The 25,883-nt window shown below is 39.2% G+C and overlaps 1 protein-coding gene across 2 annotated transcripts in view; it reads right to left on the reverse strand.

Annotated features, from left to right (window-relative positions):
• GRIN3A (glutamate ionotropic receptor NMDA type subunit 3A) overlaps positions 1 to 25,883 on the reverse strand; it is a 150,907-nt gene that overhangs the window by 86,172 nt on the left and 38,852 nt on the right. For both annotated transcript variants that reach the window (XM_032860746.1, XM_032860747.1), the window contains exons 2-3: positions 18,313 to 18,917; positions 1,553 to 2,600 (exon numbers count right to left, since the gene is read on the reverse strand). In XM_032860746.1, the coding sequence (XP_032716637.1) occupies positions 1,553 to 2,600; positions 18,313 to 18,917 (1,653 nt within the window). The remainder of the gene's footprint in view (positions 1 to 1,552; positions 2,601 to 18,312; positions 18,918 to 25,883) is intronic.

A 25,883-nucleotide genomic window follows, 5' to 3' on the forward strand; every position in this document is an offset into this window, starting at 1 on the left:
GAATAAACAGCAGTTGCTAATCCCACTGTAAAGCATGAATGCAGAAGCATCATGAAAATCTCTCTTTAGGGTGACACATCTATTTATGCTACAGACTTATTGCTGTTCACTGGATTCCAGCTCATAACCTGAAGCCCTGAGTGTTCATTATAAGGCAATGCAATCCTTGCCTAATCAGTAAGCCACTGTTTGTTGAACCTTTTCATGAGGTTCGTGTCACTTCCTAGGAGGTTTTCAGTTTTGGGTCAAGTTGCTCTTGTTCATTTGTTTGCAGAACAGACCTTATATCTTAATCCAAACCATTTATGAGATGTCTAAGGCTGCTGCCTGCCCTCTGGGCCACTACATTATTTGATAAAGATAGTTGCAAACATCCTATATGTTGATACTCTATGAAACTGATTTTAAATGTTTAATTCGAATTTATAGTAAAGTTTTAATACCTTGAGACTTGGTGTGGAAAGGGGTATTTGAAAAGGCATGATGAGTGTTTCCCAATTTGAAATGCTCAGCTGAGCTCAAGTTGCTTTAAACACAGCATGTCCCAGGTATGCCCACTCAATTGCGACTTACTCTAATCTCTCCTAGGTGGGTCGTATGCCTTCGAACATACTTCTGCTCTGGATCTGAATTCTGTTCCCCATCAGGACTGTAGTACTCCCTTGGGCCTTATTCCAATTTTCTTGAGCCTCAACCACCACCTCCTCACTACTCCCAGTAGGTTGGAATAGGTTCTCCATGCCCCTAGTCACAGAAAGGGGTCCTGTTTTAATCCAGACAGAACACAGACATGGCTCTCCTTACTTGAGGATCACCACTGCTTTACCTGTCTGTATACCTGAACTCCATCCAACTCCTCCCTTTTCTCCTTAGGGTCAGAAGTCCAAGATATCAAAGGCAGCCTAGAATAGGTATCCTTTTTTTGAATGTCCTTGGACATTGTAATGTGACTGTTGGCACCATACCCTCAGCCAAGTTGGCCAGCTTTATGGATTTCCTTACTGTATAAAGACACCCTGTTTTTTAGGTAATCCTGCCATCTCAATTTGTTCAGTACTCCTTGTTCTATACCCATTGAGCTCTCTAGCATCTCACTTTGGGTGTTTACGATAAAATGTTAGTTCTTTCCATTTTACTATTTTTTAATGGCAAAAAAAAAAGATTCTTTACAATTTAAATATGGATCCTACTATGTATTTCCATTAATTCCCAGGAGAAGTAATTAGTCAGTTTTTGAAGTCTGCTGTGGGTGAAAATACTTTGTAAGTCTATTCTTTGATGGTCATTCTGTCAGACACACAAATAACAAGAAAAACTCACCAATAGTGTTCCCAGCAGAAAGATGTTCTAGAACAAACACTCCCCAAAAGCCCCTCATACTCTTTGTTTCATTCAATAAAACAATAAAGTATTTAATTTAGCTCTTGGTCTCTAGAGATGGCTGAGAGAATATTGCATTAGATGAAAGAACATCAACATACTACAGCATAAGACACAATATATGGAGTTATAATGAACTATAAAGAAAGCTAGAGTAAAAAAGAAACATTACCTTAGGATCATGTATTCCAGAGAGCTCTTCATAGATCTTCTCACCAACCATGACAGCAGCCAAGTTCGCCGTGTATGTAGAAAGGCAAAACATACAGAAAATGGCCCAAAGGTTCATTAGAAACCTGCCAGTCCAGCATTTGGGGGGTTTGATGGCTGCTGTTCTACCAAACAACAGGGCATAACAGACATTCAAGGCTGAAGAGAAGGAGAAGACTTTACTTCTATTCCGCCCCTTGGGAGTCATACCAAAGGGGCTCTTCCATTCATACAGAGTGAGGAAGATGGCAGTGATGTGCAGAGCCACAAAAATCCCCAGCCACATTGTCCAGTGGAGTGGCCACATGAAGGCTCCAATGGGAGCTGCTGTGTCTCGGGTCCTCACTAAGATGCCCAAGCTGGTGGAAAAGAAAGGACTGGTGAAATCTATCACTTGGCTTCGAGCAGTATTGATGCTGAAGGAAGTGACTGCCAGGTGGGCTGACCCACTCAGGAGATCACCCACCAGCCCAGTCCAATGCCCATTTTTCCAGGCTCCGTACTTGCCATCCCCAACAATATAGAGGTCAAAGTCAAAGTTCATGTCTTCTGCTAGCTTTTCCAGCAGATCAATGCAATATCCATAGCAGCACTTCTTGAATTTGATGGGCACTGTATCATTACTGCTATGGAGGCTGTTAAAAAGGCTGTCCAAGACAGAGGAGTCATTAGTCATGGGGTTTAGACAGAGTTGGCCAGCAGGGCACAAGCCTTCATCATCTACCTCCCGCGTGAAGACAAATGGATGTTCAATCAGGGTAACCACTCTCAAATGTAGTTTACTTGGATATTGGAAGTGGGTTTTGTGCCTCTGGGCCTGCTCTGGCCATATTCCATAGTCCATGACAATCTTGCCCCCTTGCCATCTGCCCAAACGTGTCCACATTGGCTTTCCCATAGGGTCATGTTGCAGATTCCAGATGAAAAAGTTGTTTTCTGAGCTGATGATTGTGGAACCTTTTACCTTGATGGAACCACTGAGGCCTCTGAAAGTGGTGTTGGCTAGAAACCTGGCAAAGAGGAGCAAAGGCAAAAAGTAAGGAAAAGAGGTGAGGCCAACGATAGGGAGGAGTGATCATCTTTGCTTCTTTGCCTTAATAAGAATAAAGTCTAATTTTTTTAAAGGCGTATATAAATTCCTATATCTTATATTCCTATAAATTCCTCAGGAATTAATAATCTGGACTTTTTCGAAGAGTCTTATTACTTCATTAAGCAAATGAGATCACACCCTTAGGTTCTAACATCTGGGCTAGGTGTGTGACTCATGGTCTTACTCCAAATCTCTTCATTCCTAGTTAAGGGATGTGCTAATTGTTTCCTGTTGTAAACCGTTAATTATACATTCTCACAACTTTGCAAGCTATGGAGGTTCTCCACATCTTTAGTGTTTCATTTCTACTGTTCACGCTATTCAATTGCAATGAAATTAGCTCAATAAATATTGGTTTTGGTGTAAGGAATGACTTTTAGTACGTAGGCCTATCCTTTTATAAATGCTTAAAAATTGCATTCATAATTCCAGAAAAGAGCCTAATCTTACTTTCAATGTTTCTCTTTTTCACAGTGGAAACAATCAACACATCTGTCCCCATAAGGCCAGTCAAAGCAGACTGTTGGATATCATCCATGCAACAAAGGAAAAGATGAGAAATAGACTTGCAGATCTCAGGATAGCCTCAGGGTACCCTCCCTCTAAGTCATTAGAGAAAAACAATTGGCTCTGGTTCTGGAAACAGCTTCTCTGCCCAAGTCAAAGAAAGGAAAATTACCAACTGAATGATGTACTGATTCCTAACCCAAAGAACCGGGCATTGTCAAATATATGTTCTGATATGGGCAAGGAAGGAAAATGCCTGGTCAGTGTCTGGGAAGATAAGGCAATACGAAGTAATAAACTTGTGGTACTTTCTTACTCTTAATTATGGCCTCTGTCCAAAGGAAAGCCTAGATTTTGACATCAGATACACCTCTGTTTGGATTTTGGCTCAACTACCTGCTAGCATTGTCCTTGGTTTTGTTTTTAGCAAAATGGGAAAGATAATATGCCTCCATTACAAGGGCCGGAAATACTGCATGTGCAGTATACACCCTACCTTTTGACCTGGTACAGATGTTTCACATATGGTACCTATTATTAAGTGTCATTCAAGTTTTTTCAATCAAGGCTGTCCCCAAGTCAGCCACTTTTCCCTAATCTCTAACAGAACTTCTCTAGTTGGAAACACAAAGTATTGCATTATGAGAAACTCATAGAGGGTACTCAAGACATTTTAAATCACAAGGAGTTACAATGAAATGTGGAATGTAACAGAAGTTTTTTTGAGCAATCAGGTGATACAAGTCTAGACTCTCAGCAAAACACGTTCACCCATTGCCTGCCACCAACATTACTCAGTAATTTACAAAGGCAAATACAAGTAGTAAGAGGTTATGCTGCCACAGAAGGGACATAGAAAAATCAAAATGTGTGAAGAATGTACTAATTTTCATTAGAGATATAAATGTAAATCACATCTGAAGACGATCCTATCACTAAACGCAATGAAACTGCTCATTTTGGTAGATTGCATGTAATGGTAATTATTCATGTTAGCACTCCCCAGTGGTACTCTCTACTGCTTAAAATGAATTCTATTTTGCAACAAGTAATGAAGTCTCAGTTATCTTAGACTTTAAAATAGTTTTATGCTTCTTTAGAGAAGTAGGGAACCAAATCATTAAAATATACAAATTAATCAGTTGATAATTACTTAGGTACTATAAAGGAAGGGTGACTACAATTGTGTTTCTAAAGAGCAATCTACTATTACATGTGTTCTCTCTCTCTCTCTCTCTCACATACACACATACACACACACACACACACACACACACACACTGATATAGCCTAAGGAACAAAAAGGTTTGTAGTAAATAGGTTAATTTCATTTGGTCAATTTGGTGAACAGTAAAGTTAAGCTGGAGTTGTAGAAAGAGAAGGCCTTCAGTATTTTAAGAATATTTGGGACTTAATTATTATAGATTTCTAGCTGGATGGACCCTTGAAGGATTACCTCTTTAATCATCTCAGATATCTTTCAGAAATTACATTAACTCCTTCATTCCAGTAAAACTTGTTCCTCATCATTGATGGTCAGTAACATCTAAGATGGTGACTGAAGGACAATGCTCGGTTGTCTCTGAAGCATCCATTTGTCACAGAAATGCAAATCTATCAGGATCTAAATGTCTTCAGTGTTCCCAGACCAGAAAGCCCAGTGCTTGTTTCATTACGCAATTGGCACCAAGAAACTGGGTCTCGGAGAATCCTCATTTATGACAGATGATTTCAGTCTGTTTTATTTTCAGTTTTACAGAGAAGGTAAATTAAAATAACCTATTGACAGCTTTCAGTTATTGTCCCCTTCACTACGTATTCTTTGCAATGTGATGATGATGCATAAGCAAAGTTTAAATGCCCACTGATTAAGTGACTGAAATCTCACTTTTGCTCTAATCAGTTTCTACCATGTTCCTTTTTATTATGCCTGGATTCTTCTTGGATGAACAAGAAAACAAAAGATCAGGAATAAATTTATTGACAGGACAAACTGATGCAAATACTGTTCTTAACATTAGAGTAACAGAGATGAAAGACACACTCATTGTTCTCAAGCATATGAAAGTCTTCCAATGCGGAGAAAGAAAAGCAAAGACACAATTCCAGGGTCATGACAGAGGTAAATATGGGTGCCATTGGGACAGAGGCCAAGGACTCCTGCACATTCTACTGCAGACATGACAGGGAAGCCTCTTAGAGGAGAAGGTGCCAGAGTTGAGTGTGTATAAAAGAAGAGCCAGGGAGAGAAGCTGGGGACTGATACCATCACCCAGGGAGATGTGTATGCAAAAGCTGGAGATGGAGTGCAGGATGACATGTGGTGAGAAATGAGGCTGCAGATAAAGGTGGGAAATGAATTTCAAAAGGTCTGAGATTATGATGAAGGTAAAGGGGAGCCATTGAGGGGATTCAATTGGGGGAAGGACATGACCATCAGATTTTATTTTAAAAAGCCCCTCCCCCCAAATTAGCTATATAGAAAATGGTATGGAAGGAGGAAGGAGCTGAGCACACTTTCATGCAAGAGCTAAGGTAATAGCCATGTAAGTGGAGAAACAACGGCATTATCAGGAAATACATAGTCTTCGAAAAGAAAAGTAGTGACTTTAGGGCACCTGGGTGCCTCAGTCATTAAGCATCTGCCTTGGGCTCAGGTCATGATCTCAGGGTCCTGGGATAGAGCCCCGCATCGGGCTCCCTGCTCAGCGGGAAGCCTGCTTCTCCCTCTCCCACTCCCCCTGCTTGCGTTCCCTTTTTCACTGTGTCTTCTATCAAAGAAATAAATAAAATCTTTAAAAAAAAAAAAAAAAAGTAAAGTACTGATTTTAAGGCACCAAATGCACAAGGTTGCATTCCATCCACAAACCACACTAAAGATGTGTGAAACTCAGCTTGATGGAAGGTCACATAAATAAGTCCTGGAGTATTTAGTTGAGTATCCGCTCAGTGTAAGCCCATACAGCAATGTGGGCATAAAAAAGGAGAAAAGCGATCTTAGAGTCTTTTAATAGAAATTTAGAGCCTGGGTCACAGGGACCAATAATATCACTGCACTCTGTGTTGATCACACTACTGCTCTAGCCTAGAAATGAATTCTAAATAAACCTTCCAGCTTCAAGAATGTTATGGAAGGAAAGGTAAGGAGGTGGAAAATATAACAAGGGGTAGAAAGCACAAAAATCCAATTGGAGAGTGGGGTAGAAAAATAGGAGAAAATAATATAGGAAAAGCAGATCACAACAAGACTATAGAGGCTTTGCATGTCCATTTTATGAGATTGGATTTTATTTAATAGGAAAAGGGGAGTCGTGAAGATTTCTGAGCAGAGAAATGATATAAGCAGAGGTCTGCATTAGTAATATTGATCTGGAAACAGGTACGCTGTGTACATAGGAAGGAAGAGATGATGACCAGGAGACCACTTAGAAGAATATTACAATAGCTTTGTCATGTGTGATAAAGGCTCGGATCTGGCACTGAGTAAGAGCCTAGTTTAGCACCATGCCTTTCCTGTCCAGTGTTTAACAAAGCAGTCAGGTATCTACGTTTTTTTATCAGCATACCTCCCAAGATACCACTCTGCTCAATGAATGAAGCTCATTAGTTAATTTGCGTTGAGGTAACTTATCACTTTAGTAAAAGCTCCAATTATCTCACTAATTAAGAATATGTGTTGATTTGTATAGGAGCCAAGATAAAATGTGTACTTTGCAAATTATGTAAAAACTGTTTTTGAGACAGTTTACAGTATAAGCAAGAACAGTGTTTAACACATGTAAGATATATTTTGGAAGCCACATTTGCACACAAAACTTGACACGCTAATTCAAGGATTTTCTTATTCATTAAAATAAATGAACAAAGATGTGAAAAAAACAACACGTCACCCATTCAGTCATTGCTTCATTCAGGAGTACTGTGTGCCAGGCACTGTGCTAGGGTCTAGGGGTTATACTAGTGAACAAAAGAGCACAAATCTATACAGCTTATATTCTACCAAAGGAGACAGAATACATGTGATAAATAGGTACTTGTATGGAATATTAGAGCTCCTAAGTGCAAAGGAAGAAAAATAAAGCAGAGTAAAGAGGTAAAATGTGGGCGCCTGGGTGGCTCAGTGGGTTAAAGCCTCTGCCTTCAGCTCAGGTCATGATCTCAGAGTCCTGGGATCGAGCCCCACATCGGGCTCTCTGCTCAGCAGGGAGCCTGCTTCCCCTTCTCTCTCTGCCTGCCTCTCTGCCTACTTATAATCTCTGTCAAATAAATAAATAAAATCTTTAAAAAAAAAAAAGAGGTAAAATTTGTCTGGGTTGGTGGTAGTGGCATGAAATTTTAAATTATAGAGGCCGGGGAGGAAGGAGGTATTTGAATAAAGAGCAGAAGAAAGGGGAGGAGCTAACCAGAAGGAGGAGATCTGGATGGAACATTCCCTGTAGAGGGAGTACCGAATCCAGCTTTCTGAAAGTGGGATCCTGTCTATTGCTTGAGTAACACCTATAGGAGGGAGGGGCATGAGTTTAAGATAGTCAGAGAAAATGTGTGGGTAGTGGAGTTGGGAAAATAGCATGTTGTGGGTCACAGAAAGGACTTCATTTCTTCTCTGCATGAGATAGAAAGCCATCAGTGGATTCGAGTGGACAAGCAATATGACATGATTTAGATTTTAACAGGATCACCCCAGTGCTGTGTTGAGAATGAACTGAAGAGAGAACAGCAGCAGAAAGACCAGTTAGGGGGCTGTTTACAGCACCCAGACAAAAGGTGATGATGGTTTAGCCTGAGCTGGTAGCAGTGAAGGTCGGATCCTGATCTATTTTGAAGCTGGGAATGGCAGGATCCACTGATGGCTCAGATATGGTTGTCAGGAGAAGGCGATGCAAAGGTAACATCAAAATCTGTACCCTGGCAAGGGGAGGCATGGAGTTGCCACCAAGGTAAAGAATCAGGTTTAACATGGGTGTGAACTGTGAGAGACGATGGACTACAGGAAACAACCTGAGGGTTTCAGAGGGGAGGGGGTTGGGGAATGAGTGAACCCAGTGATGGGTATTAAGGAGGACACGTATTACATGGAGCACTGGGTGTCATACACAAACAATGAATCATGGAATGCTACATCAAAAACTAATGATGTACTGTATGGTGACTAACATAACATAATAAAAAATAAATAAAAATAAATTTAAAAAAAGAACTACCAGTTCAATTTGTTCAGGTTAAGTTGGAGGTAACTTCTAGAAATTGAAAGGCAAATGTCAAGTAGGTAGCTGGAGATCATGTGGAGCCCAGAAATGAGGTACAGACAGGAGCTACGAAACTGGAAGCCATCCTTCTAGACATGGTATTTAAGGAGACCAAATGAGATTACAAGATGAGTAATTATAAAGAAGACCCAGGAATAAATCTGGGGCACTGGAACACCTGAAGGTGGCGCTGCTAAGGAAGAACTAGCAAAGGGACCTGAGAAGTTATCCAGAGAGCTAAGAGCAGAGCAGGCATCACTGGGTTCTAGAAGCCAAGTAAAAGAGATGTTTCAAGGAGGGGCAGTGATCAACTGTGTCAAATACTTCTATATTCCTTAATAACAGAATGTTGACTGTAGTGTTTATCTTAATTTATCTAATTTTATTATTCATTATACATTATCATACTTTTACTTTGTAAAAATTTGGTCTAAAATCTACATAAAAACCTCCTGCTGCAAATAATGTTGCCATGCTCTTAAGAGATTTTAATAGCTATTAAGATTTTTCTTATTCACTATATAGTCTTACTAGCATTATGTTTTTAATATTTGCTATAAATCTGTACCTATTCTTGCTTTTGAACTAGTTCTGTAATAACCCACTGTTTCCAGTCTTCCTTTTGATCACGTAGGAACCAAATCATTGTTTAAATACATCATCATCCTCTCATGTCTTCTCTGGTGCCCAGCAGTTTAACTCAACTTATCTTTGTATATCTACTTCTCTCATTTGTTTTTTATTTCTTTTTAAATTGTCCTCTTATCTTTTTCCCCCCTTACCATTGCCTTCCATTAATCTTATTTGTACACGGGCATATCTATTTTGCTCTGTAAAGCCATTAAATTTATTTTCCCCTCTGGGAACTTTCTTTTGTATCATTAAAAGAATCTGTATCCTCATTCTCTTATATCTTGAAAAATGAGCCAAATTTCTTTTCCCATGATCATCTCATCATGTTTAATATTCTCCCCCACCCTGAGGAATGAGAGATTTGTTCATCCTCCATAAAGCTCTATAACATTTTTTAGACTGTGAGAACTTAATTTTCAATTTTTGCCTGTGCCTCCATTATTGTTGGTGACATTCTCTCCAACTTCCCTCCCAGCAGCACCACCTAATTCTTGTCAGGTCGACTTGCTCCTATGCAGTGAATCTAAATATTTATTTCTTGGTCACTTTTAATTTAGCTCTAGAGCTACTGACCATAGCAGAAGCTCAATAAAGCCCTTTTAGTATGAGACAAAGGAATATCCTTAAAGTTGCCCATTTTCCTTTTCTTGGAGCAGTAGTTGTGGGGAGGGAGGAGAGCTGGGAAGAGATCTACTAATGTTCAGAAATGCCCTCTTTTCTTGACATGATTCATTATCTACAATCATGTAATAAATCTGCCAGACAAAACTCACATCCTTCGAAGTTCTACACTTTCACATCTGTCACAAGCTCATACCCACACGGTTTTTTTTCCAACTCTTTATCATTGGAGAGCCCCAAACTATTCTGTCTTTGGATAGTCCTATGTCTTTTAGAGAACTCACACTCAGTTCTGATCTTTTACAACCACTTATATCCAGTTGTCTGAATTATTAGCTATTCATATTTTATGTTTGTATTTTAATTCATGTGTGTGGTTTTTCTTAATTCTTCAAAACTTTTCCCTAATGCCCCGTGTTTTCTAAATTATCCTCATTTCATGTCGCTTCCCCAGGCTCTAGATTACTTCCCTTAGGTTTCTTACAGTTTCTGAGATATGGGATAATCCATGGTATTCTCATTATTTCTTTTTGCTCTTTCTCTGATTTTTTTCCGAGTTTTCTCTTCTTCCTCTCTTCCCCTCTTTTCCTGTCAGTGAACTTCGTAGAGGAGGATCACTAATCCTCTGTCCTATTAAAAGGAATTCTTGTCTTGAATCAGCTCTTGCCATCCCCAGTTAATTTTATGATTTTTGTTGTTGTTGTCACCCTAGGCCTGCTCCCCCTCCTGCAAAGTCCATTTATGTATCTCCCTTTACTCTTTTCATGCCTCTCTTACCATCTCCCTTTTTTTTTAAATGGCCCTGGAGGCCCTTTGCCTATTTGTATGGCCAGCTGTTCCTAGTTCAGCTTTCAGTCTGTGGCCTCTTTCATCGCAGCAGACCCCTGCCCGGTGACCCAAATTTGCCACCTCAGCCACAGAGCTTACCCATGGTCCAATTCTGTCAGAGGACATTGCTTTCTTTGATTTTGTTCTCTGTGTATGGGACAGCTCTCCAAATTAAATGTTAAATATAGATGATTTCTTAAGCTCCATGTGAAACAATGCCTTCACTGTTCTCTCTAATCCTTTGTAGTAATCCTGAAGTTCAAGTATTTGGCAGATGATCACCTCCATCTTTGGCTCTATGGGCCATAAATCAGTGAGGGTGTAGATTTTGACATTCTCCATATTCCAAGAGCAGTCTCTTCCACAGAGTGGCTGGAAGGAATAAACAAACCCGGCCTTCCCACTGCTCTGCTTCGTGACACTGCAGGCTGTCAAGCTAAAAGAGACTTGAGCGTTCATCTAAGCACCTAGAGAGTTCCGAGCCATCTCTGAATCTTAGGCACAACACGGTGCCTGGCCAGAGTTACCACTCAGTGATGTCTATGGGGTAAATGCAATTAAACACATGTCATCTGCTCAGCTCAGACACGTATCTCTTAAAGAGCTCTTCATCACTTTGCCAGAAGAATAGGGCTCAGAGAGCCAGGAATTATCTGCATCTGCAGTTTGCAAATTGTTCAAGCACTGAAATTCTCATATTTTCCCCCAAATAATGGATCGTATAAAAAACAGAAATCTCTGATAATAAGGAATTTAATAGGAATTAGAAATTGAATTAGAAATTAGAAATTAGAAATTAAATTAGAAATTTAATAGGAATTAGAAATCAGAGCAGAGGGTCCCCCCAACGTATTTTAATCATTGGTCACATCAACTTACAAAGCTCAGCTTTTAAAATAAATTCCTATCAATTAAGATAGATAAGATAAGAGCAATTTACTAACATGTTAAACGTATATATGTACAAACACACGAATCATTTGAGTCTATGCTTTGCCAACATCAGCAAAACACAGTTACTTACAAGTGAAACTGTACGGCGGAAGTACAGTTCCTGTCCTTCTTGGCTTTTTTCCCAAGAGGAGAAAAATAGTAGCCTATGTGATTGTGTTAATATACTTTTCAGGCTGTGTTGGTATCAGTGTGAATAGGACACATTAAAAAATCAGACACAAGGGTAGAACACTCTTTTTCCTGCTTTTGTGTGCCACAAGTGACAAGTTGGCACTTTTTCCTTTCTGTTGTTTTTCTCTCTCATTATGGTTAGATCTGTTCCATACCCTTAAGTTGTTTTCTTTTCCCTTTGCTTTTTGGTAGGGACCTTGACCCTTCTCCACAACTATGGTCTGTGCCCAACCCCTGACTGCTCCTGGTTGCTTTGTGGAATACCCCTCCTTACTCCATTCTAGCTAGCTCTCTGGATCTGGCTCCAGCACTGACCCAGGTGCTGCTATGCCTTCCAGCAGCATGGCCCTGGCATTGGTGCATCATGTGGCGTTTACCAGTCAATCATCCATCCAAAGGGTTATAGGGTCTGGTGATGGATGTGGCCTGAGATAGATCTGGAATTCAGTGTGGAGCTGCAGTGTTACCCTCTGCACTTTCATACCTCTTTCTGACACATTTCCAGATTTTATAATAGATGAATACAAAGTATAGTCAACAAAGAGCACAATTTCCTCTCTGGCAAATAAAAGCTTGGAAGCTCTCCTAATTTGGAAAAATTCCACAGTGTAAAACTTGCTGGATGCTGGACTAAGCAAATTTGACCTGTTTTCATCAAAACAGAGTCCTGAGGGAATACCTATTTTCTAATGTTCCTTATTTGAGGCTTCCATGACTTAGTGGAAATTTCAGACTCAGCTCCTGGCAATGACTTAAGTGACAGAGAGTGGCAAGTTCAAAGGATTTCAGTCAAGTTAGGCCAGTGAGAGGGACTCCTACTGGAAACATCTGGAAACAGAACTTAAATGTTGGTCCCTGAGATTCATGACACCAAGGTATGTGCTTTCTAGAAGTACTGACACCTTGGACACCCTAGCCGAGAGTGTTAATTTATGAGTCAGCAGGACACAGTAGGTTACCTCACAGCAATGGGTTCTCCTTGGGAATACACGGAACCAGTGTTACCAGCCTCCGATCCCTGGCTCCCATGTTCAGTGCAACTGCATCTCTTCTAAGTAACTGATGAAACCTATAGGCTAACTAGTTTGACTCAGTAGGGTCCTCAGGACAAGAATGCTTATACATGGTTCATCATGCTTGCTGATTTACATAGCTTTGACTAAAAGAATATGAATTACAAAGTAATGGAATCCCAATTAAGGAAGATTTATATTACTTCTCAATTGGGAATTTGGATTTAGATGAAGTGGTTACAATCTTCCCCTATAAAGTACTAGCCAAACGACCCTAGGCACACCACTTGAGTTTTCAAGGTGGGGATCCTTATAGTTAAGGGATTTATAGTTTCCAAAGATTAAATAACTTTGCTATAATCACAATGCCAGCAAATTATTGTAAAGGTGGGCAAGAACATCCAAAATTAGAATTATATCATGCAGCCTCAAGTTCTTCTGGAACTCCTTTAATATCCATGAATAAAATGGGGTCCATTGATTTATATCTTAGGATTTTTAAATAGATATTTGTAGGGCGCTTGGGTGGCTCAGTGGGTTAAAGCCTCTGCCTTCGGCTCAGGTCATGATCCCAGGGTCCTGGGATCGAGCCCCACATCGGGCTCTCTGCTCAGCGGGGAGCCTGTTTCCTCCTCTCTCTGCCTGCCTCTCTGCCTACTTGTGATCTCTCTCTGTCAAATAAATAAATAAATAAAAATCTTAAAAAAAAATAGATATTTGTTTTGGACTTTTTTCCTGAAGTTTCCTAGTGCCTCACAATACCTGGCACATAGTAGGTTGTAAACAATATGTCCAGAATCAGTAAAATAAAGCAACATTTACTGTGAGCGAAAGGCCAGTGAATCTTGGTATTGCTTGACCATGCAAGAACGAAGAATGACCAGAGCTTGAAGGAGGAGAAAGAGTCTCTAGTATGTTGGACCATTCTTCACGGACAAATGAGGAGGGGGCCTAACAATACCAGCTGATGTGAGAAAATAATGGCAGAATGCGTGTTATCCCGTCAAAGAGTGATAAACAGCTAAGTCAAAGAAAGTGGATAAAAAAATATGGATAATTTGAGAAACATATCTTCGCTTAGTGAGAGAACAGAAGAAGGGGATTATAAGATTCCTGAGAGCAGGTCCCCTATTTTCTACTCTTTGTGTCTCCAGCATTAGCCAAAGTGCTCACCTAATACGAGTTAAGTTTCAACAAATGGTTGCGAATGACTAAGTGAACTAATCACTGCCTACCTGATATAGAACTGACCTGTAGAAGCTGTTCAAAGAATGAAGGCAAGATTTTATGGCCAGCTGAGAAGCTAGAATAACTATCAGGACTATAATTAGTAAGCTAAAGGGTCAGAGACTTCTTATGCCAAGGGAACAAGATTAAGTGTCTAGACTCTTGGTACCCTTAAAGAAAGGATAACAGTTTTTGAACATGCTATGACTAATCCTAGGGAGCTCTTTCTATAGGAACGATGGATTCATTAACATCTAAGGCCTAAAGTAAGCACGGGCAAAGCCTAACGCTAGAAACAGTTGGTCAAACTCCCAGCTACTTTCACCAGAGTCTGGCATTTATAACTCAAGGGAGAAAATGAGGGCAAGGCTAAAACTAATTTTGAGAAATAAAAACAATTTTTCTATTGTAATGGTTTAAAAAATTACTTTCGAGGTTTTTATGCTGTATTACTTTATCTGATTAATTCGTTACAGGACTATGACTTTATGAATATGTCATGGCTATGTTCGGCCATTCATGTGACATCCAGTAGGCATACAAAATGCACACTCCTTAGCCTGGCATAAAAGCCCTGTGTGGCATGCTATCAAATTAACTACTTTTCCAGAATCATGTCAAATCCTCTTCACATGCAATGTATGCTCCAACTATACCAAATTTCTCTTTAGGGTTTTGCCATTTTCTATGACTCTGGATTTGCTCCAAACCAGAAAATGACTCGTTTGGCAAGATTCAATTCCAGTGTTTCTTCCTCACTCTCTGAGAACAGTTAATTATTTCCTCCTCTGTCTATAGGAACATATCTCTACTTAAGAATCACATATTTTTTGTTTTATCATCATTTCCTTACTTTTCAACCTCAGGCAATAAATAGGCTGTCAGGTTGAAAATGGTAGGATGCATGTCTTTATTCTGTCTACCTCACCCTAGTCCAACAACTAGCCATTGGCTGGACAAAAACACTCATGTTACTGAATAACAAACCAGATATCATCACTTCAAATAATTGACATTTTATAAAACAACTTACGAATGAACTGTTAAAGATCACACTATGAACTTAGCTCCCAATTGGTTTTATCTACATGTACTTTTGATAGACATTAGCTCTGGTAAGTGGGGACCCTGGAAGAATAAAATCCCTTATACCTTTAATGACATCTATGTAGTCTGTCATGAGAAATCATTTTTCAAGTCTAAAGCCTATGCTGAAAAATCCATGTTTTTGGTGATTTCATTAACATTTTAAAATGTTAACAATTCTGTCAGGCCAAACTGAAAATGACTGTGTGAGAAATGAAAGCTTGCATAACTGACACCCGCTATTCATGGCTCATTATCCTCATGTCTTTCATTACGCAGTGAAGGCGTGGGGTCAGCCTCACAAAATTTAGGAACAATTAAGAAAATTACTGTATGCAGATGAGACTTATGGACTGAGAATAATGAACTTCCTAAAAGACTGTATTCAACAAAATAAATAAGACTGATGTTAATTCCACAGATGTTTTATGGCTTAAGGCAGCTTTTCAGTTATTCATTATAAAGACTCCTTCCAGGGTTTAACCCACTTCCCTTTGAAACTTTCTCTTTGACCATATTCCTCAGGGAGCCTAAGAAGTCCTAGGCATGTTTCCTGAAGTTCTTGGAATTCACTCTCAAACACATCCATGGAGATGAACACATTGTCACTGATCCTTTTACAGAGTGAATTGCTGCTGGGCTCCAAATCTTTTAAACTTTCAAACTTTGTGAGATGAACATGTGGAAACAGCCTCAAGGGCAAAGGTTATCCACAAACCTAATATTCCGTTAAAAAAAAGAAAAAAAGGAAAAGAAGAAAGACACTAAATACCCAAGTTAAAAAAGACTATGTTTTTAATTTAGACAAAATTTTATTTACCTACCAACCACCTATTTTTCTTCTATGGCCACAGATAATATAAGATGTAAATATAATATAAAACTTCCTTTCCTTCCTTCTATTTCAATAAATGTCTATTAAGTGGCTGCTATGTGCTAGGCATTAAACTGGGCTGAATAATAGTGTCTCTACTTAATAAAATTTATACTTTAGCTCAGAAGTCAGACACATAGACAAATAATGATGATGGAATGGGCTAAGTATCACCATATAATTTCATGTACAAAGTACCATGGGATCCTTGTGAAAGGAGGCACATAGCTTTAATATAAATTAAACCTTGAGGAGCCAGAAAGATCAGTTTGATCTTGATAAGATGAACCCCTAGGGTATATACAACCCAAGTCAACAAATATTTCTCCCTGTAGTTTCTAAACATTTTTAGGATCCAAACAGAATCATTTTTCTTGTGCTTTCCATTTTACATGAGGCAGAAAGATGCTAAATAACTTAATGTAGCTTTCATAAGGGCTTTTTCCTATTTGCTATTTATGATTGTCCTTCCAAAATAATGACTATTCAAAATTACACATAAGAGTTTTGCTTATATTTTTGTTACGAAGGAGAATTTTCTTATTCCAGATAAAATCCTGAGCCTCAATTATGTGCTAGTTCAAAAATAGAAGATTAAATCTTGATAGCATCTATAAAATAAAATAGGCAAAGACTTTAATCTTGTGGAAATTCAAATACAATATGGGGAAAATGGAAAGTTCAGATGATGACAGAATATCTAATTTTATTATCAGTAGATTCCTGATAAGTGAATTTTGAATTATTTTATTGTATTAACAACTTTCTTTAGGGAGTGTATGGGCTGTGATTAAACTCTGCCAATATATGGCATTTAGCATGTCACCTTGCACATAGTAGGTGCTCAATCTATATACATATTAATTTAAACAGATTAAATATAAAATGATTATGACCACCTGACATTTCATCATATAGTCATGTCTTTCTAAAATGCAAGACACTTGAGTTGTTTTTTATTTCTCAGTAAATGTTCTTGCTCCAAGAGGGCTGCCTGCTCAGAAAAGCATGAGACTCTTGATCTAGGGTTGTGAGCCTGAGCCCCAAGTTGGGTCTAGAGATTACTAAAAGTAAGTAAATAAACTTTAAAAATGGGACCAGCCTGGAGCTAAGCCCTCACCTCTAAAAGGGCAAAAATTTATCTGGTCTCTCTGATCACAGGTGGTCCATTTCATGAAAAAAAAAAAAAAAAAAAAAACAACTAGGCTCCTATAGAATATCTTTTAACAACAGTCTCCTTTTCCCAGGGATCATGAAAACTATTTCCATATTATGGGTTATTCTTTAAATTAAATGGGCTTTTTCATTCTACCTTCTGAACCAGACTGAGAAACTGGAGAAGAAAGGTACTTAAATAAAAAAGTATGTAATTAGAGATGCCTATACACACACACACACACACACATATATGGATATGTATATATGTATGTATATATATATGTAAAACTCCAAGTTTCTGGCAGTAAAACTCTTGTGGAACTCTCAATTCTGTCCAGCTAGCTATCTAGCTATCACCCATCTATTACAAGGACCCGGTGAATAGTAGGATCTATTGTTAGATCCTTTTTTTTTTTAAAGATTTTATTTATTTGACAGACAGAGATCACAAGTAGGCAGAGAGGCAGGCAGAGAGAGAGAGGAGGAAGCAGGCTCCCCGCTGAGCAGAGAGCCCGATGCGGGGCTCGATCCCAGGACCCTGGGATCATGACCTGAGCCAAAGGCAGAGGCTTTAACCCACTGAGCCACACAGGAGTCCCCTGTTATGTCCTTTTTACATAAATGGATAGAGGACACAGGAAATAAGGCTCAGAGAAGTTAAATAACTTGACCAAGTTACATAGACAGTAAGTGGCACAGCTAAAATTCAAGCTCAGAGAGTCTAACTCCAGGGTGTATGTCTTCCACTATGACTCTATAATGCTTTTAGCATCATGGCCTAGGAGGAGAGAGAAAAATCCATTTCTTGCTCAACTAATTTTTTTCTCTGTATAGATTGTGAAAGATTTGTCTAAATCCGTTGATATAAGAGTGGGCAGGGAGAGAAACATTTGTTGTGTATCTACTATGAAGCCAGAGCATGGTCTTAGGTACTTTTCATACATAATTTCATGGTATCTTAATTATCATCTATCAAGCTATTCAATGTAATCCTAGCTTATTAATTAGAAAACTGAGGGTCAGAGTTTTTGAACAACTTGCCAAGAACAAATAGCTCGTAAGGGGCTAAGCCAGGATTTAAAAGCAGGACTGTGTGTTCCCTATGACATACCACGCGCTTTCAAATCTGTAGATCAAATTCCAGATGACAGATCATGAAATACTCGCTTATGTAACCAAAAGCCTCTCAAAAATATTATTAGAGCCGAAAGCTACTCAAAGTCAAGATTTCTGCAAAGGGGAGAGAGAGGGAAATTTTGCTTCGAGTCAAAACCGTGTGAGTGGGGATGTAACACAGGCCTTGCATCTTACCTTGATAAATATTGTCCTGAAGTGAGATTTGTGGCTTCCACCTCCATGCAGTTCATGGTGCTGGGGATAAGCGCGAGTTCTGGCTGGATCATGGTGGCCGTGGCTACAGCTCTTGCGACCAGTTCCATGGCATCTTGTACATAGTACTCGAAGATGGACTGAGTTGTTTTTCCATGAGCAATGAGCCCGAGGGGCAAACCTTCTGTCCTCAGTTCCTCGACATTCTGGGAATCCCCCAGCACCCAGTGAAGCTCAGTCGGGGTTACTCCAAACTGGGTGGTAATTTCAAAAATCCGCCGGATACTCTCCATGTCACAGCCAAACATCACCATGGTGGGCGTACTGTTCTTAATACTCTCAAGCTGGACCTGCAGGAAGCTTAAGAGGTCGTCGGTGGAGGAGAGGTTGGTGGTGATGTTGATGATAGACCCAAGGTGGAACTTGGAATTATTCTGGGTAAGGAGGAGGAAGTCGGTGATGTTCCAGTCTTCCTGGCACAGCAACAAGCTAAAATTGTACCAGTTGTTCATGGTCAGGATTGAGACAGTGACATCAGCATCAGAACTTAATGAATTTTCTAAACTCAGTTGTAGGTGAAGGGGATTCTGTATTTAAAGATACGAAAAAGAAGAATTAGAAAGCATTGGCCAAAGATGGTAACATAGGGTATGTCTGCTTTCTTCTGAGCCTTATTTAATCCTTCATTTTTTCCTGTAATATTCAAATCCCTCTGGGATAAAATTCCCATCATCTGGAAAACTGTATTTCCTATCTAATGGGATTACTGAATCCTTACAACTGTTTTCCTTACTAAGAGTACCAGAGGGCAAATGGGTTTGGTGTAAATGTCAGGGCTGACCCAGCTGGTCTTAAATTTTTATCAGGCTTGTCTACCTCCTTATAGCTTGTCCCCTTCATATATTCTATTTCTAACTATGGCTGGTAGTAACTCATTTGTTAAATTCTCCTCTCAGGTAAAATAATTAAAATAAATTATGTTTGCTTTCCTTTAAAATGAATAGCAGAGAAGTCTAAAACAGCGCAGGCACTTATATAAGGATGGTGTGGAAAATGGATACATCAGTTTCCTAAACTTTTAGCCTCTGAGGAAGGCATTTTAAATACACATGGAGCTACTATCTGAATGTTTCTGTTTCCCCCAAATGCATGCTGAAATCCTAATGCTCAATATGATGGCAGAAGGAGGTGAGGCCTTTGGAAAGTGACGAAGTCATGAGAGCAGAATCCTCATGAATGAGATCAATGCCCTAGAGCCAGCCCCTACTATTGCGTGAGTACTGAGTGAGAAGTTGGCAGGCTGTGACCCAGCAGGGAGCCCTTAATCAATTAAACTGGCACCCTGATCTCTGACTTCCAACCTCTACAACTGTGAGAAATCAATTTCTGTTGTTTATAAGCCACCCAGTCTGTGATATTTTGTTATAACAGCCCAAATGGATGAAGACCTATGTTCTTTTATCTTTTTTTTTAAAATATTTTATTTATTTATTTGACAGACAGAGATCACAAGTAGGCAGAGAGGCAGGCAGAGAGAGAGGAGGAAGCAGGCTCCCCGCTGAGCAGAGAGCCCGATGCGGGGCTCGATTCCAGGACCCTGGGATCATGACCTGAGCTGAAGGCAGAGGCTTTAACCCACTGAGCCACCCAGGTGCCCCGAAGACCTATGTTCTAATTAGCAACATATACAGTAGGATAAAGTGTATAGTTCAGTACTGAAGGCTTGATTGTATTTGTGTCTGTTGAGAAGGGATTTTTGCTGTGAAATGTGAAATGTGTGCCATTTAAACACATTTATGGAATTTCCATCACAATTTCATCTACTTATGGAATTCACCAAATCAATGAAGGAAGAGTACTTTTTCTTATTATCATTTCTTATTTGAAAAGTCACAAATCATTAATCATGCAGGTCAAGTAGAAACAACTCTCCAATTAATAAATTTGTTAGCTGTTCTTTCTGAGAGCAGACATTTGACTTACTTATCCCTTAACACTGGCATCCTGAGAATGTTTAGCATGATACCTTCCACATATTAGGAGCACAATAAATACTGGCTGGATTGAACGAAACATGGTCCCACTGGAAACTAGGCTATCAGATATTTTTGAGAACTCCCAAACATTCAGACAAATAATATATGTAGAGAAAGGAAGAGGGCTTTCCAAATAAAGTTTCAAGTGCTTTACATAAGGTAAGTGTGGCCTCCCGTTACTCACCTAAAAATGTGTAACGAGAAATAGGATTTGAGCTGAACTTTTAATTCTATGAAGGACCAAAAGAATTTTAATAGGAGCAGACTAAGGAGTGAAGATTCAGAAGGGATTTATGGGAGAAAGACTATGGCAAAGGGCCACAGTAACTGAGAGCTATCATGCTGGTAGGAAGGATGGACGTTTTTGTTTTTAAAGATTTTATTAATTTATTAGAAAGAGAGCCCACACACCAGCAGGGGGAGCAGCAGGCAGAGGGAGAGGGAGAAGCAGGCTCCCCATGAGCAGGGAGCCCGATGTGGGACTGGATCCCAAGATTCTGAGATCATGAACCCAGCCAAAGGCAGTTACTTAACCTAACCGTCAGAGCCAACCAGGCGCCTGTGAAGGATGGAGTTTTAAAATTTATCCTGAGAACTTTTGTCCTTCAAATTAAGCTTCTGAGCAGGGTTTGTAATGATAAAAGCAGAACTTCTGGAGAATCATCTCCAGGCAGCATTCAACAGGAAGAGGGAAAATAAGGATCTTGATTAGGTGCTAAGTGTTTAAACTGCAAGTTAGCATTTGTCATGTTAGGAACGAAATGACGAAAGTTGTTTTTGTTTTTTTTTTTTTTATTAAAATTTAATGACAAGATCAGATGTAAGAGGCAAAAAAAGGTGTTAGAAACCAGGAGACAGCATCTAGTAGGTAGTTCCTGGTTTCCAGGCCCAAGATGCCATACAAGTGATCTTGAGGTGAGAGGAATGGAAGCTTCCCTTCTTCACTCCTACAACTGATCAATATAAATGCCTCCAGAACGTTCTTGTCCTCTTTTAGCTTTTTCTTCCTTTCTATTTCTTCCTCTGCTTTAACCCTCTTCCAGAAGCAAAAAGGAACGGAGGGCAAGCTCTACATTTAGCTGACAGGAACAAATTATTCCCAACTATCTTCTTGGCCTCAGCTTCCTACTCTGTTGCCAGCTTTCCTTCTAAAACATAAATATGAGCATACCATTCTTCTGCACCCTAACCTCTGAGTCACCCATAGAACAAATTTCAGAATCAATAGTATGGCTTAGGAGGCCATTCCTAGTCTTTAACTTCACCTCCAACTCCAAACATATACACCAAGATGAGTCATAGTGGACAATTTATTTTCCTTGTAGCAGAGTGAGCATTTTTACACCTACACAAATGGGGTATGTTACTCTCTCAACATCTCCTGGACGCTTGTATTTATCCTCCAAAACTCAGCTCTTCATGCAGATTTCCCAAAACTAACTCATGTTAGTTTCTGCTGCTGTTAACCTTTAAAAATTTTTTTTAAAAATTGAAGTACAGTTGACAGAACTGCTGATCTTTTTTTCTCACAATATTTTTGCCCTCTTGATTTCCTGTAATGGTGAACTGGGTTTTTGTTGATTTGATTGTTCCTCTGACTCCTGACCAAGCAGAATTAATCATCTCATGTCTGTGTCATGGTCTCATTTTGGTCATACCTCTAATACAGAACTCTTCATAATGTAGCTATTCGATTAAGTGTTTATCCTTCATGCTAGACTGGAAGTTTCCTTAGGTTAAAGACCATATCTCAGCCATCTCTTTTCACATGGTTCTTAGTTAATCAGAGATAGTATTTGTCAAACACAGTTTTCTTTTGCTTACCTCAAATCCTAGCTATGATCATAATCTCTGCACTAAAAGACTAAGAAGGACAATTCCAACAGAGCTTCAAGACCCAATATTTTGCCTCTAGTTGGAAGAAAGGGTCACCCATAAACTTGTTCAGGGGGCGGAATAAATTGGTATGTGAGGAGCAAGGAAGCAGGGATGAAAATATTTTCCTCTTGCTAAATAGGGAAGTGAAATTAGCTAATTATTTTGAGCATTTAGCACCAGGCAGAAACAACTGCATTTGGCATTAGAGTGACATGAAGGACAACCTTCCCTCCCCTGTCAGGGATAATTATTAATCCATATAATTACAGTCATCCCTATAAGCAATTTTATTAAGAAATTCCAGTTGAAGTTAATCCTTTAACAGATTTATCCTTTAACATCATTCTTCAAACAAATATTAAATAATAGTTTCAAAGCATCTAGTGATATTGTATTTATCTAGTAGCCTCAGATGCAGCATATTCCAGTTTCTCTCCATATAATAATAAAAGCACAGGTGTGCACATGTGCACACACACACACACACACACACAAATATATGAAAACTTGGAACACTGAAATTCAAGCCTAATAGTAAAACTTCCATACAAAACTGGGGCAAAATTTGAATAGGACTCATAAAACCAAACTGAGAATCAAAATCTACGTCTTACATACAGTTTGCTGTTTGCAAAAGAGCAAATCCATAGCTTGAGAGATATAATTTAAAAAAAATAAATTTTGGGGTCGCTTGGGTGGCTCAGTGGGTTAAGCCTCTGCCTTTGGCTCAGGTCATGATCTCCAGGTCCTGCGATCGAGCCCCGCATCAAGCTCCCGGCTCAGCTGGGAGCCTGCTTCCCACCCCCGCCCCCCACCTGCCTCTCTGCCTACCTGTGATCTCTGTCAAATAAATAAATTAAATCTTTAAAAAAAAATAAAAAAATAAAAAAATAATAAAAAATAAATTTTGCTACCTTCTAAATCAGAGATTCAATAACGAAATAACCTAAGAATCAGGAGGCATCTCTCAACCATGCAGACAGAGTAAAACTGCCTCATAAGTGGATTCAATTTACATAAATTAAAATAAACAGACTCAGTACAGGGATGTAGGGAGAGAGAAAATATACCATTAAATCTCCCCTAAATGAGTGTAATATATGACATGTTATATGTATTATTATGTATTATAATATATGTGTATTATTGCACATAGTTTTCTGTACACAAAAACCATACATGCCAAACTAAATAGATAATGTAAGGGGCTTTCAGATAATTTTCCTACATGTTGAACTTAATCTTTATTTCTACCTAAGATGACATGCTGCTCTGCTCCACTGATGTGTAGGGTTTGATTCCCATCATAATCTGCTCCTACACTGGTTCGGAGGCTAAAATTCCAAAAAGTATAGGGCAAGAATGGTCATGCTGAAATGCGTGCATGGAATCTCAACAAGTCAAGTGCAGAGCTGGAGGGAGAGAGGAGCTGCCAGGATGGCAATGAAGTTGCCAGTGTCGGAGGATCAGTCAGTGGTGCAAGGAAAGATTGCTTCACCTGCTATGATCACACTGGATTGATAACTAGTAAAATATTAAAATTCCACAGAAAGTAGAGTCAGGCAAGAATGGTAAGATAATTTGGAAATGGAAAAATGATAGAGGGGCCTTGTCTGAAGAGATAGTAGAATACATCAGAAAACCCAATTTTTATAAAACAATAATTAAAACAAGGAAGTAGTAGCAAAAGGATTAACAGGTAAATGAATAGAACAGATATGTTAATGTATGTAAAGAAGTACATTGATTTAATAGACTATATTGATAGATCATATGTTGCAAATCATAAAGGAATATGGAAGAAATACACTTGAAATTAAGGGTTGAGAAAATAATCGTTTGTGAAAATAATTTCATTTAAATTCCCAATTCCACCATATGTTAAATATTAATTCCAGATCATTTAAGAGTTAAAAGTATAACAGCAAATCATTAAAAGATAGACCCAATAAAGGGGCACCTGGGTGGCTCAGTTGTTAAGCATCTGCCTTCAGCTCAGGTCATGATCCCAGGGTCCTGGGATTGAGCCCCTCATCGGGCTCTCTGCTCAGTGGGAAGCCTGCTTCTCCCTCTCCCACTCCCCCAGCCTGTGTTCCCTCTCTCACTGTGTCTCTCTCTGCCAAATAAATAAATAAAATCTTAAAAAAAAAAAAGACCTAGTAGGTACCAATGTTTCAGAAATCATGATGAAGAGAAATACATTAAACTGAATATTACAATATACCTTATTTCTAGATTAAACACCTATCATAAACAACAATAAAAAACAAAGGGAACATGAGAAACGAGAATACATGCAACAAATTTGACAGACAAAGAGCTAATGTTCACCAACTATGAAGGACGTTTACCAGTCAGGAAATAGAATCCTCAACTGAGCACTCATTCAATCAAGAAAAATACTTTAGGCTTCTACTGTAAGCCATGCCTCTGGTAGAAATTTCCCATTGCCTGTAAGGGGAGTGAGAGCTAGACAATACACAGGTATGCAAAGAAACACTAATTATAAATTATAAAAATTACTGTAAATGAAACTAACAGGGTGTGGTAAGAGTAGGAAAGGGGGAAGAGGGTGCCAGGGAAAGTTTAATACTTATGATTAGTATGGAAGGTGGATGCAAATATTTGTACTAGACAAGCACTTGCAGTTGGAACTTTCACAAAAATAGAAAATGTATATAAAACGACTAAGTACTACATATAGGTAAACGTATGTAACCATTCACAAAAACATACACATTTAATGAATATTGACCATCCATTCTCTTTCAACTAGATACTAAATTTCTAGTCCCAGGTAATGGTTGGAACGACCACCTTCTTCTGTATTCTCTGATGCTTCACTCTCAACTTCTGTAGTGTCTGCAAATGGTTCCTTAAGTCCCAAACACTCCATGCTGGCTTGGCCACAGTCTTCTTCAGTCAGCTGAGCTTGTCTCTCATTTTCTGGGGCAGTAAGCAGAATGGCTAGGGACAGTAATCCTGGTAATCTCTTAAATTCTGGCTCCATCATTTACAAGCTGAGTGACCTTCTACAAGTCACTTAGTGTCTCTGAGTCATAAATTCCTTATCTCTAAAACGGGGCTAATGCTACCTCCTTCCTTACAGATTCACTGTGAGAATTAAACGTGAGAACATCATAATGCCTGGGAAGTGCCCAGTGCACAGGGAAGGCCTAGGAAGCTAGGCAGCTCTTACAATTTGCTTAGAGTTAAGTCATTGTGTTAGAAGTGCTCTTGGGGCCCCTGGGTGGCTCAGTGGGTTAAAGCCTCTGCCTTTGGCTCAGGTCATGATCTCAGGGTTCTGGGATCGAGCCCCGCATTGGACTCTCTGCTCAGCGGGGAGCCTGCTTCCTCCTCTCTCTCTCTCTCTCTGCCTGCCTCTCTGCCTACTTGTGATCTCTGTCTGTCAAATAGGTAAATAAAATTAAAAAAAAAAGTGCTTTTAAAGTGACTGCAATGTATTTTTTTTTGTTATTTTTCTTTTTTTTATAAACATATATTTTTTTCCCCAGGGGTACAGGTCTGTGAATCGCCAGGTTTACACACTTCACCGCACTCACCATAGCACATACCCTCCCCAATGTCCATAATAACCCCACCCTCCCAACCCCCCTCCCCCCAGCAACCCTCAGTTTG

Source organism: Lontra canadensis, unplaced genomic scaffold, assembly GCF_010015895.1.
Source record: "Lontra canadensis isolate GAN:19392208 unplaced genomic scaffold, GSC_riverotter_1.0 scaffold19, whole genome shotgun sequence".
Taxonomy (NCBI): domain Eukaryota; kingdom Metazoa; phylum Chordata; class Mammalia; order Carnivora; family Mustelidae; genus Lontra; species Lontra canadensis.